Below are 15,058 nucleotides of genomic sequence, written 5' to 3'. Positions count from 1 at the left end.
TTTTTAAAAAAAGTAAAATGACTTCATGCTTCACTCTATGGAGGCACATATAGGGGATATGCAGCTAGGGCTCCCTGGATTCACACTCTTAGCAAATTTTGGGGGGTGATGTGTTGAGCATCACTCTCTGGCTGGCATTAGCTCCCCCCCCCCCCCCCCGCCCGGTACTCTTTGTACAGGCTAGTTGAATCCCAGAGGTAATTTATGTAGAAATATGATAAAAAAAAATTCCCAACCTTAGATCATCTGGTCACTAACATGTCAGCCAGACACCCTACTGACTAGACTATCATGGCCACCACTTGCAGGGGTGACCCTGTCTAAAGACTCCCATACGGCAACCTCTCTTGCATATACCCCTCATATTTTGCAGACTAATGTAGCTCTGCCATTTGGACACACAGCCAGTATAATCCTCTGCAGGATTTGTGTTGTGTGCTGTCCATGAGCGTTTGTGATTGTTCTTTCATAAACTTCATCTTATCATCATTCTTCCTCATCTTTGCAAATAGCCAAAAGTGGTAGGAAAGCAAAGTAAAATACAAAAAATGCACCAACCACCACTTGCTAGTTGATGATCTAAAATATATCAGACCTACTTTTTAAATAAATGGAATAAGTAAAATTAATGTGAACAAAATAAAGAATTGTTACAAAGTAATTAGAAAGGTTGTGAGATCCAAAGAAGAATCAATTGATGTCTTCAATTATAATCTTATGGAACGATCCCATATGAAAAATGTGTAACTTTTTAATTTTACATCACTCTTCTGCCACCTTTGACTAATTGTGATGACAGGAATGAAATTGATGAAAGTACACTTGACAAATTGACACACACAAATATAAAGGCAAGGGCTGTAATCTGAAGCCTTCAGTGATGAGATCATTACTTGACCACTCAAAACATTTCAGCCACCAAAATAGGAACAAAATGCTTGGTTAAAGTAAGGCAATAGCCTATTAATGAACAAAACACAACATAAGTATTGAAATGGTTCAACCCTATCAAATGCTGTAACATGCAAGTAAAATTCCCTTTAATTCTGAAAAGCAACAATAAACTTGGTTTTGCTTCTGTTAATAATTCACTATTTGTTCCAAATACGTGGACTGTTTTTGCTTACACGTAAGCATTCAAAATTTGAAATGAAACATTGTGCTGTGTCAAGAAAAAATATCAGACCTGCAATCTGGTCCTGGGGGAAACATCCACAACCCTCTACCATAGCATCAACAACCACAGCTCCTCCACCCAAAACATGGACTTCACTGTTACCATCCATACTAACAATCACAATATCCTTTTGAACCACTGTTTCCAAGTACTGATCATCCACCCTTTACCCATATCCACCAACACAGTGGGAAAGATGGGAGAGGGCCTACATATCAATCAGCAATCCCCTCACCTGAATAATGTCAGGCCTCCATCCCTCATCCTCATTCCCGACACTCCCTTCTCTCACCCCCCCCCCCCAGTCACCACACACTACCATTAGGGTTGAGTCGATCCTGGCCAATAGTTCTCAGGCATTATGGAATTTCACAGGGTTCTCAAAAATGCTGTGACACATTCACAGAGGTTAATTGTTATGGAAATTATGTGAAATTTGAAGTTTCCAATTATTTTGCACTAATACTGTGTGAGAAAACTGCATTTGATGATTACATAAGAAGTATTTTAATATTCTGTTGTAATTCTTGAATATATTGAAGCAAAACTGATATACTGATGCTTTTAATTAGAATGCAATACTACTTGCACACTAACATTAATCAATATTTTCAATAACTCTCAATCATTACAATTTTCAAGCATTGGTATCGGTGAGAACTGGTAACAGTATTGGCATTGATACCGGTATCGGTTCAGCCCTACAAACACTCCCAATCTTTTTACAAGGCTGGCAACAGAACCAAGTTTTCCCATGTTTTATTTTTGTCAGAGGTGTGGATTCATTGATAATACCTGAACTCAAACCATCAAAAGGGCACAAGTACAGGTGGTGAGTTGTGCAGCTCTGGACATGGCAACTTTGCAGGTCGAACACTCACTTCCAGTTCCACCATCTCTTTTTTCCTAGGACTCAAGATGTGACCCACGGTCGTAAAAAATTGAATTTTTCCTGCACCTGGTGAGCGTTTCCTACTCATTTGCTATGGTATTCACATAGGCATTGAAAAGAAAGTGCAAACATGTTGAAGTGATGGAAAATAGAAGACTTCTTGCTGCATAGGTAATACTTAGTGTTAAATGACAGAATGTTCATGGAATTTCTCACCTTGCTGTTTTGAGACCATCAGAACTATGGGCGGTTATTCCATGGAATGAGGGAACGAGTTATTCCCTTTGAAAATAAAAAAATACTAACTTATTAACTATGCTATGTGGTCAATTATTTTTTACGGTATTATTCCAACTATTTGCACGTAGTCGAGCTGTTGTAAAACACATGAGCCGTCTCTCAGCCTTGCTAACAGACGGCATCAGATGTCACTAACATTTCATGACATTTCGGGGAAAGGAACACTCGGGGACTTTGGCATGCTTCGTAGATTTTCGGGAAAGTGAACGCATCTGGGGTACTCATTCCAGTCTCATACTTTCTTTGGATCTAAATCTGCCTAAAAATATTTAAATTGTAATATTTTTTTCTTTCTTTAAGTTTATTTTTTGCTGCGAGATATTCCAGTGAATTTCATTTGTGTTATGTGTGGGATTTGTATGAAATGGATATGTTTAAAAATTGGGGCTAAATTACTGTGGTTCGATTGTCCCGAAGGTAATGAATCCACAGACCTCATACTGGGGGGAAACTCCCTTTGTCCAAGGCCTGAGCACGAGAAGTTTTGAAGATAAGCGAGAGGTTATTTTTGGCGGTAGACCACTGCCCAATTTACAGGGTGTAAAAATTAAAGCAAAATGATTTTTTTGTCATTTTAATCCAGACCCATACACAGTGATCCAGTATGCTGAAAAAAATTGGAAGGAATCTGGAACGTGCCATTTGACTCCTAAATCCATACAAATGTGCAAGATTAGCAATTTTAAGGAAAAATGGACACTTTACGCCCACAGAATTGACGAGGTCGCTTATTTACATTTTTATACAAAAAGTATAGTTTATGATGTATTTCAACAAACACTTGGGAGCATAGCAAAGGCACTTGAAGACTGAAATGCATTCTCAGAAATAGATCTAACTCTCTAGCCTTCTTGAACCCGAAGGTTCATGGCTGCAGCAACATAGGCCTTCTATCTGTATCTATTCTGAGCAAGATCTATATACTCTTTTCCATCCCTACCGATTTCCATCTCAACATTATCCCTCCATCTTTGTCTTGGTCTTCCTACTGGGCTCTTACCATCAGGTTTCCCAACAATAATCCTGTAAACTCTTCTTTCCTCTCCCATTAGTGGCACATGGGCTGCCCACCTAAGTCTTCTTGATTTAATCATTCTAATTATATCTGGACATGAATACAAATTATGTACTTCTAAATCATCTAATCTTCTCCACTCACCTGTCTCCTCATCCCTTTTAGGCCCAAACATTTTCCTAAGGATTTTATTTTCAAATACTCTTAATTTAATAAATGTTCCTCTTTCAATGTAAGGGACCAAGTTTCGCGTCCATATAATATTACAGGCAAAATTAGTTTTGTATATTTTAACTTTCAGTTTCTTAGATATTAAACGAGACGACAAAAGTTTATGAAGAGAAAAGTAACATGCATTTCCTGAATTAAGCCTGCTCTTTATTTCCTCTTTAATATCATTTTCATTTGTTAGTATTACTCCTAAGTACTTGAATTTGGAAACTGGTTCAAACGAGTTATCAATAATTAGATTTTGATTATTACCTAAGACTTAGTTGCGGTCTGTAAGCATATTTAGTTTTCTCTTTGTTAACTTCCAAACCTATCTCTTTGGCTGTTTTGAAAAGTATTTTAGCATTATTCTTAATTGTATTTACATCATCCCCAGTAAGTCTACATCATCTGCATATGCTAACATCCGAGTCATACCATTTAATTTTAGTCCTTCGTTAGTTTCTTTTACCCTTCTAACCGTATTCTAAGGAAAAATTAAAGAGCAATGGAGATAATGCATCTCCTTGTTTTAACCCATCGTGAATTGTAAATTTGTCAGACATATTAATATCCACACGAATTTTACTTTGTTTCACAGGTGCATACCTTTGTCATATTAACAAGCTTCTTAGGTATTGTATTTCAAACTCTACTAATATATTATATAATTTCTCTCCTTTGACTGAATCATATGCTTTTTTAAAATAAATGAATAGCTGATGGGCATTTTTATAATATTCCCAATTTTTCTCAAGTGCCTGTCTGATGTGAAAAATTTGATCTGTTACGTTTAAATCTACATTGATAATCACCTATAATTTCATTAGCATATGGGGTTAGTCTTGTTAAAAGAATGTTAGATACTGTCATATTTTATATGTTGTGGAGAGTAGAGAAATTCCACGGTAATTATTGCAGTTCATTTTACCACCTTTATTTAAACACAGGAACAATTATGGATTCTTTCGACTGTTGAGGGATTTCTTCTTTATTCCATACTAAACAAATTAATTTATGAATTTGACATATTAACGAATTCCCACCATATTTAATTAACTCAGCTGGTATTAAATTAATGCCAGGTGCTTTGTTATTCTTTAGCCTTTTAATAGCATCTCTAACTTCAGTCAAGTTAGGTTCTCGAACTAAAGGTTCTGATTTCTCCCCTACATGAACATTTTCAAGGTCATTCAAGTAGTTCTTCCATCTATTTAAAATATCGCTTGGATCAGTCAAAAAAAATTGCCGTTTTTATCTTTTATCAAGTTTACTTTAGGTTGCCACCCCTTTCTAAATTCATTTACACCTTTATATAAATCTGATATTTTTATTTAAAAAATCTGTTATATTTAATTAGGCACTTGGAATGTTCTGTCTTTACTTACCAGCCTGGGGCATTTCAGTGTACAGTTAATGAGATAGTTAAGTATAAATTAGATATAGTATCTGCCCAGGAGAAGGTAATTGTAAAACTAAAAATTATACTTTTTCTATGGTGGTACTGAAAATCATAATTTTGGAACAGGCTTCCTCATTAATAATAGAATTATCTCGGCCATTAAAAAAGTAGAATTTATTAATGATAGGATATCATTTGCAGTTTTACAAGGTAGGTGGTGCAAAATTATCTTAAAAAACATTCATGCACCAATGGAAGATAAAGATGATAATACTAAAGATGATTGTTATGTAGAATTAGAACAGGTCTTTGATAAATTTTCCCAGTATATGAAAATTCTGTTAGGTGATTGTAATGCACAGATTGGCAAAGAAGGGGCATTTAAACCTACTATTGGTAAAGAAAGCTTCATGAATTAAGTAATGATAATGGTATAAGATTATTTACTTTTGCAACCTCAAAGAATTGAGCCGCCCCATATGGCAGAGTGGTTAGCACATCGCACTATGATGCTAGAGGGCCCGCGTTCGAATCCTGGCCTGAGCATGGATATTTGTGAGTGTCCATTCATCAATTTCATCATATCATCACTCATCCCCATCTTCCCAAATTAGCCAAAAGTGGCACAAAAAGCGAAGTAAAATAAAGCAAGTCAATCAATCAATCAAAGAATTGAATTGAATTGTGAAAAGTACCACTTTTAAACATAAAGATATCCATCCATAAATATACCTGGACTTCTCCAGATGGTAAAACTCATAATCAGGTAGATCATATTCTCATTGACAAAAGAAGGTATACTAGTATAATTGACGTTCGTTCACATAGAGGTGCTGACTGTGCCGGTGACCATCACTTAGTAATTGTTAAATTAAGAGAAAGACTCTCAGTGATAAATCGTAACTCATAAGCAACAAAATCTAAAAGCTCTAAAATCTAATATAGGAAAATTTGCTGTTTATAGAATTACGAAGGATTACCAAATTAAACTGTCAAATAGATTTGATATCTTGCAGGATTTGAATGATAATGAAACTACAAATGAAACAGACGAAAATAAGAATTGGGAGTACATACGTAATGCAATAGAATCAGCAGCTAAAGAAAGTACAGGATACCATAAACCAAGAAAAAGTAAGTCATGGTTTGAAATAAATGTCATAATCTAATAGAAACAAGAAATCAGGCTAGACTTAGGTGGTTAAATAACTCTGATGATACAAATTTAAGCAATTATAAAAGAATAAAGAGAGAAGTTAACCGCACGTTTAGAAGTAAAAGAAACAGATTACTTGGAAAGTTAAATTAACGAAATTGAAACAAACAGAAATAGATCAAATAATGATAATGATGATGATAATCATAAATTATCGTTGAAATGCATTTATGCACAATAAATATTGAAGAATAGCGGATGTGCGTTGGTTCGACGATTCTGGCTATAGTGGTTGCGCTGAACGTTATTTTTCAGTACTTCGTCGAATTCACAGTTACTGCAGAAACACTCAAGAACAGCAGAAGTGCTGAAGATAGAGAATGGTGTAGAGTGGCAGATGTCAAATCTTGATCAACTACTGCTCAACTGAATATCTTACTGAATAAATATTAAGGTAATAAAAATAACATAACGTTGTTTAAGTGTAGGAGAGATTGGTACTCTATAGGTATCAGCTGTTCGAGGCATAATCTGTTTATTGGTAAAATCACCAATAATTGTAACAATTCAATATATCTATATCTTATAATTTAGTGCAATATGCCACAGTTTTAATAATTCTCTGAATGTTAGCGAGAATGATTCTACATAAGCAAGCAATGTTAATTGGCCATTATCCATTGTCTAATGCTTTAAACTATACTTATTCTAAGAATACATTTTGAGTGAGGACCTCTTCTCTAGTCTTTAGGAGAAAAAAATATTTTTGCCAGAGGTGAGGATTTATCGACAATACCTAAACTCAAAGGAGAGTTTGTGCAGCTCTGTAGAAAGCCAAATCCTCAAAACCAAACCTCAGCAAAACAGTTGGAGAAAGGACCAGTCTATAAGATTCTCCCAGCAGATAAACGAAAAATGCACCAGTAACAATGGACATGGCTGCATATAATGAAAAACTAATGATGCTTGTAGACACAGATAACTGATGTAGACTACTACACAATCATCCCACTCCCAGCTTTGAAAGAAAAGTAGCCAACACCATCAATAAGTTCAGAAATAACATACTCAACAAGAAAGACTAATAGTGAACTATACTAAACCACCACATCTTATGGATTACAAAAACTACAGAAGCCAGAAACACCCCTTCGTCTGATAGTTAGCTCTTAGGCTCCCACACTTGTCAAACACATACTACTAATAATCAACCCTCTCTCAGGCAACAGTGACACACACATCAAAAACTCTGAACACTTATAGATAAAAACAACACACTAGTCAGCCTTCATGTTGAAAGCCTCTTCGAAAACGTCCCCACAGATGAAGCACCAACAGTGCTTCAGAAAGATAATACACTACACAACCAAAGAACACTTACAGCAGAAGCCATCAGAGTGTTACTGTCTAGTGTTGACGATATATCACAATATTGAAAAAAATATCGACAAGGTGATATCAACTAGACGATATATAGTCATGATATTTTAGCAATATATATTGTGTCAGCGATATATCGTTATGATATTTTGGTGATATGTATCGTGGAGATGATATATCACCGATATCATGATACGGAAAAATATCGTATTGTATTGCCCGTGACGATATTTTCTTGATGATATATTGTGATATCAAATTTCTGATATCATCCATCCCTATTACTGTCCCTATGTATCAAATAGACACTGGCTACTACTGACAACAAGATGGTATTGCAATGGATTCACCAATAGTTAACAACATATACATGGAACACTTTGGACAGACAGCCCTCACTCAAAGCACCAGGAAACCTAAGACTGGTTAGGTATGTAGATGATTTTGTCATATGGACACATGGAGGCCCCACACTACCAGATTTCCTCCAAGATTTGAATAGTATACATCTATCAATTATGAATTTTCCAAACTTACTATGGAAATGGAACAAAACAAATGCCTGCCATTCCTTGATGTCCTAGTAGATAGATTTGGAAATCAAATATAAACAGGTGTAAATTGAAAGCCAACACACACTGGGAAATACCTATGCTATAAATCACCCCAAGAGTACAAAGAACACCATAATCCACTGCCTAAACTCAACGGCTAGAAGAATATGCTCAAATCTGACAACAATAAGAAAAGGAACACATCATAAATACATACAATGAAACTTAACAAGTATCTATCAACCATAACTAAGAGCCATCCACAGCCAAGCAGACAAATAAAAAGACTGATTCAAAAAGCACAGTCTGCATACCATACTCCCTGGGTTATTGGAAAAGATAAGCAGGATTCATTCCATATTCCAACTCAGGACATAATTCAGCATTAAGAAGACACTTAGAAGCACACTATCAAATGTCAAACCAGAAAATAGCATACAATCTAGTAAAAACTGCATATACAACATACCAGGTGAATGTGGATGAGCTTGTATAGCAGAATCTGGATGCTCTCTACAGAAGGGGATAGAAGAACGAGAATCATCATAAGAAACAACCTCCCAAATATCCATCCCATCAGAGCTACTGAACATCTTTCTATACAGTTCTGTATGTAACACATCATGAAAAAAATTATAAGTATTATTTGACTAAGATAGGAGCAAGTTAGAAAGCAGTTTTAAAAAGTCACAGTAAGAATCACACAATAGCAAGTAACCAGGATGCATTCATTATCTCTTTGAGGGTAAGGAAACAAAAATAATAAACAAAAATCCATAGCAATCATCCTGAAAGATAAGCATTGATACATGCAATTCTAACAACCACTCAACAAGAGCACAATTATAATATTTAAATATGTGCAATTTGTAGCAAACGAAGAGAGAAGAAATCAGAATGACTATAATAATAGATAAGATGAAAGTAGGTTAACAAAACAAAAAGTCATGAAATGAGAAGCAACAAGAATTGACTTAGTTTTAGATGCATAAAATTACTTTGCTTAATCCAGAAAAAAGACCCAATTTTAAGCATTTCTTAGACTCAAAATCCTATAAAGACACCATTATTCTAAAAAATATCCAGTTTAAAATGTGAATGCTCCTTATATTGGCCAGTCGAAAGGATCCATAAGAGATCAACAAAAGCTGCACAAGCCAATGGGAAATAGGAAGCAATACTCAACTACAGGTACATGAAGAAATTGTATGAAGCTCAACAAGAAAAAAACATCGTATTGGAAATGAATGAAGAAACTAATTTATTCAAGATCAAATACAATACAAAAACATACAAAAACAAGGCTATGAGAACAACTTCACTTTCATGCCATGAGAATGGCAAATATCTACATCTGGAAATACCATAGTAAAATGATGAACACATCTATTCACATATCCCATACGTGAAAGAACAGTTTCCAGTGAACCCAAGTCCAAGGCAAGCACATTGTAACGTAACGAATTCCCAGTGTCGAGTCAAGTAATGTCAAGGCTAACTGCACCTTACCACAAATACTATTAATGTCAGTAATTGTTCCATTTGTCATTATGATGGTTCCTTAAAGTTTCATTTCATCACTAGGAGAGTTTTCTGCAAGTAGGTATTGTAAAAATAAATTACAGTAGATTTATAATTATAAAGGTAACCAAAAAAGTTATGTTAGTTTCTCACGATGTCGAACATCACGAGCTCCTGACTCTGTGAGTTCCAAGGTTCGACAGATAAGACGATACTTGGTGGGTGTACACATGTTCAACCAGCAAGTTATGGTTGGTGTATTCGCTGAGAACAGGCGATACAAAGGTAGTACAAACAGCCTGTATGGCACAAGACTTTAAACTTTAAAAAAAATGAATCAGCCAGGCCAGGCATTCAGAAGTGATGTGGTGAATGAGTGGACAGTACAACGGTGACTTTAAAAGATTCAAGGACGTTGATGAATCCTTCAAAGATGCACTACATGCTGGAATACAGACAGCCGTAGACAATGACGCTCTGCAGGCAGCTATTGAGGTGAACAATGGTCGAACATGTGACAACTTGGGAGAAAAATTCCATGCCAGTGTAGAAACCATTCGACATCATCCCTCTTTAAACTGTAGGTCCAGTCCCAATTAGCCTATTTGTGCACGAAGTAGACTTCAAACAACAATAATTCAATCAGATTGGAAAACTGTACAGGTGGGTCGATGGGTTCCGCATGACACGACTGCTGCTCGGAAGGCAACACGAGCAGATGCTTGCATTTACTTGCTGTCACATATGGAGAAGGATACATTTCTGAACAGTGCTGAAATGCAGTGACAAGTGGCTAACCATGTAGGGTTAGCATCACATGAGCCCATCCCAAAATAACCAAAACCACCATTGCATCAAAAGAAGGTTACACTCTGTTTTGTGGACTAATTCACAAACTGCTGCCACCTGGCCAGACAATCAATGGAATTGTGTACTCTCAGCAGCTGGAGCATGTTCACAAAAAAACTAGGGATAGACAGCTATGAAATTCTGGCCAACACTGATAACGTACCAGTATAAAATTTACTGATACCAGTAACAGATATTCTACCGATCAGATATAAAATTCCAACTGGTCCTTGAACCTGAATGGTTCATTCACTTCTTGAATAAATATGGGTTTGCAGTTGAATTTAATGCAAAAGCTGTAAATTTAGAGATTAGTTTTTTAAACAAAGTAGGACATGGAGATTGTATTTTTATATCCATAAAAATTGTAACAAAATGGCAGAATATTACACTAAATATAAGATATTTATGGATATATCAGATTGGTTAAATTATCGATAATTTTACTGATAAACCGATAGAGTACAGATGAATCTGTCCCATCCCTACAAAAAAAACTTAAAAAACATGGCACCAGCACTTGTGAATTGCAAAGGTGTCCTCTACTTAGCAGAAAATGTGAGGCTCCACGTGGCTAAGATTACACGAGACACCATTGTCTGCCTTGGTTGACTTTGATCATCACTTTTCTGCCACTTTTAGCTAATCGCGATGATGAGGATATGTGATTATATGATGAAATTGATGAAGGGACACTGACAAAGAACACCCAAACCTAGGACTGCTGGCATTGTAGCATGCTGTGCTAACACTCCACCAGAGGCTGGTTGAGAAATGCTGATGAAATCTGTCTTATTCTCCACAGATTGTCCCATCCAACTACCACCTGTTCCACTCAAACCTACACACTTATGATTTGTTCAGTTCCCATTCTGCAGAGTTCTACCAATGGGATCCATAGTCTTCCAGGACATTGGAAGCAAGTCATTTATGCTGATAGGGACTGTTTGACCTTTCAGATGCATTTCACGTCACTTATTGGCATTTGAAGTCGCTGGGTGAAAACAGAACTTTCTTGGTTGCCTTTATGGCATTCTTACCTTGTATCAAATACATGGACATTTACTATTACAATCTCTCATTTTAAGAATACCTCAACTAAATTAACTTTATGGTATTCTATGATTAATTACCTCAGCATTTGGTATAATAGGAAACACTTGTGGTTCTGGGGGTGGCGCTTGTTCTGGCTGTACTGACTGCTGTTGTTGTTGTTGTTGTTGTTGTTGTTGCTGGTGTTGTTGTTGTTGCTGCTGTTGCTGATGATGATGCTGCTGCTGCTGCTGCACAACTACCTCGGCTTTTGGCTTTTGTTCCTGCTTTGGTGACACTGGAATCCACTCTTCTGTAAAATATGTAATTCAGTGATTAAGATCTTTCCAAACATTTCCATGCATCCACCTTCATCTTACAATTAACATTAAAAAAATTTTCATCCTTGGTTAAAAAAAAGTTCTTATTACTTTTAAGTATAACTCACTGATATATAACAACAAGAGTCCAAGGATTGTAAATGAAGAAGAGACATAGTTACAACTAATATTCACTTCTTTCTGTTATCAGAAATGTTAATCTTTATAAAGGGTGTCTCAGAAATATTTTTGATTTTGAATCCACCCTCTGGGGCAATTTGCACATTACAGAGAAATGAGATAGATCACAAACGCTTGGCAACATTGTTAATATTTAGTTGCCATGGAGCTCTTTACGGGGCAGCAACGTGCTTTTTGTGTTTGTGGGTTTTATAAAAATAATGATTGTTATGTTGTTGTGCATTGTTTGCAGGGGTGCCCAAAGGGGGGTTTCATGACGTGCCTGCGTCATGGAAATTTGGGGGGGGGGGACAAAATTTTATACCAATTCTATATATCTTCACACAAAAATGGGGGGATCGTATTGTTTGATTGACTTGTTATTAATTTTTAGTTTTGATTATGTAGTTTTTGTACCTACCTGTGGGTGATCGCGAGGATAGGGTTGAAATGAAACACCACCCACCTCTTATGCCCTTAGAATCAGTTTGGATGGAGGAGGGGCATGGTATTCGCATTAATACAAGTTTAACCGAGCAGACAAACTGTGCAGAATAAGGTTGACTAACAATGGCTGTGAGCCTAAAGCATTTAAAGTAAACATATATTGCTTAAATATGTCTGTATTATACAGGGACGCAACCACGGAGGGGTAGCAAGGGGAGGCAAACATTGATGGCCAAGGGCACCTTCAGGGGAGGGGGCACAGAGGAGCAATTACCCCTTCGATTTCAAATTTTATGCAAATAGAAATTTTGTAAAATTTTCTTGCTTGCTTCGCTCGCATTATCTGCTTTTCTCGTTTTCGTCAAGTTTAGAGCTGTAGCTAGGGGCGGCGGGAGTCTGCCATGGGCACCAATGATCTAAATGAAAAAAAGTTGTGAAAGAGAGAATGCCTTGGCAACCCGTGATAATATTTGCACCTTATTAGGGGCAAATAGGGGGGGGGGGCAAACATTGACAGCCTAGGGCATCTGCAGGGGGCACAGAGGAGCAATTACCCCCTTCGATTACAAATTTGATACAAATAAAAATACATTTTGTAAAGTTTTCTTGCTTGCTTCTCTCACATTATCTGCTTTTCTCATTTTTGTGAAGTTCAGAGCTGTAGCTAGGGGCGGCGGGAGTCAACCATGGGCGCCGTATGATTGAAAAAAAAAAGTTGTAAAAGAGAGATGCCATGGTGTCCAGTGAAATTATTTGCGCCCTCTTAAATCAATATTGTTTTCAATTGCAAAAATTTTTCTTACTCGCTTCGCTCGCATTCTACTTGTTTTCTGTAATGTAATGTATTTAAATAATATATGTTATATATTTGTGTTAAATAAGCATTGAATACATACACAATTTAGAGTTAGCTTGTTGCATATGTATTTTCTATTTTATGTCGCTCCATGTTGCATATGTGTAAAACATATTTTGTACATGAAAGTTGAACATGTATCTTCGGAATGCATTTATCATTCATTTTCTGCCATTCAAAAGTACAGTTTGTGTGCTTGATTTCCATTATTAGCTAATGTGAAATTGACGGTGTTGAATCTCGTCTCCAGTCTCATCTGTTCTTCTCCTATCCTTCTCAACCCCTCCTTCTCCTTTGCTTCTATCTCATATCGCCTCCCCTCCTCTTCTCGCCTCTTGTGTAAATTCCACTCTTCTCCACTCCAATTATCTCTTCTCCTTACTTCGATTTAAGACTCCACTGCACTCTTCTCCTCTCCTCTTTGTTCTTCTCTTTTTCTCTCCCTACTCTACCCTCCAATCCACTCTTCTCGTCTCCTCCTCTCCTCTCCAATATCCTCTTCTGTTCTCGTATCATCTGTTTTTTCTCCTCTCCCCCTCTTTTCTCCATTATCCTCAACTCTCCTCGAATCTTTTTCTTTCTTCTCACTATTTCTCCTATCCTCTCTTTTCTTCTCTCCTCTACTTTTCCTCTTCCCCTTTCCCTTCCTCTTTTCTCTTCTCCTTTGTCCATTTTCGATTCCTCTCTTCTTTTCGTCGATCAGTGATGAAGTACTAAAAAATTGATTTTTTTTTCTCAAAGTATTAGGTACATGCAAAAGTTCTACCCATTTTTGGTGTGCAGAAAGAAGTGCAAACAACACAAACTGTAATGCACCTAGAACTGTGCATAATTGCCATCGCAATTAATTACCTCTTGCTATCTTGCTGGTAGGAGATGAATCCCGCATCGATAAGTCCTGAGGTTTCGAGTCTAGTAACTGTTGTAAGCCAGTTTTCACAGCCTCCACATAATCAAAGATTTACCGAGCGAAGGAGTTCTGCAACGTGCGAAACAGGTGGTAGTCTGTAGGGGCCAAGTCAGGAGAATATGGCAGGTGGTATAAAACCTCCCAACCAAAGTCCATTAATTTTTGACATGTGGCCTGCCATCGGGGAGGCCCCCTCTCTCTCTCTCCTCTCCTTCTTTCTTTCTCTCCTTCCTTCCATGAGAGAGAGAGAGAGAGAGAGAGAGACGGGAGGAGAGAGAGAGAAAGAGAAGAAATAGAGAGTGAGAAAGAGAAGAAATAGAGAGTGAGAAAGAGAAGAAAGCGTTTATCTTTCTATTTCTCTCCACACTCACCCACACCTCTCTCTCTCTATTTCTCTCTCCCCCCTCTCATTTTTCTTCTTTCTGGTCGCCCCCATTTCCCCCAATCTTTCTCTCTCTCTCTAAAAAAAAAACTTTATTTCTTCTTCTTTCTCTCTTTCGGGGAAGGAGGAGAGGCGCCGGGGCAATGGGGGGGAGTGGAAGAGGGAGAGAAAGAGAATGGAATGGAAGAGAGAGAGAGAGAGAGAGAGAGAGAGAGAGAGAGAGAGAGAGAGAGTGTGTGTGTGTGTGTGTGTGTGTGTGCCCAGGGGAGGGGCACAGAGAGGAAGAGAGAGAGAGACGAAAGAGAGAGGAAAGAAAAGGAGAAGAGAAAGTAATGGGATGCGAGAGAGAGGGGGAAACGGGGGGCTGACACACACACACACACACACACACTCACTCACTCACTCACTCACTCTCTCTCTCTCTCTCTCTCTCTCTCTCTCTCTCTCTCTCTCTCTCTCTCTCTCTCTCTCTCTC

The 15,058-nt window shown here is 37.2% G+C and overlaps 1 protein-coding gene across 3 annotated transcripts in view; it reads right to left on the bottom strand.

Annotated features, from left to right (window-relative positions):
- LOC145988701 (uncharacterized) overlaps positions 1-15,058 on the bottom strand; it is a 95,212-nt gene that overhangs the window by 25,274 nt on the left and 54,880 nt on the right. For all 3 annotated transcript variants that reach the window (XM_083123788.1, XM_083123790.1, XM_083123789.1), the window contains exon 9: positions 11,590-11,801. In XM_083123788.1, coding sequence (XP_082979914.1) covers positions 11,590-11,801 — 212 coding nt within the window. The remainder of the gene's footprint in view (positions 1-11,589; positions 11,802-15,058) is intronic.

Source organism: Lepisma saccharinum, chromosome 6 (assembly GCF_977018435.1).
Source record: "Lepisma saccharinum chromosome 6, izLepSacc3.1, whole genome shotgun sequence".
NCBI lineage: Eukaryota > Metazoa > Arthropoda > Insecta > Zygentoma > Lepismatidae > Lepisma > Lepisma saccharinum.
This window is presented reverse-complemented; position numbering and strand designations above follow the sequence as displayed.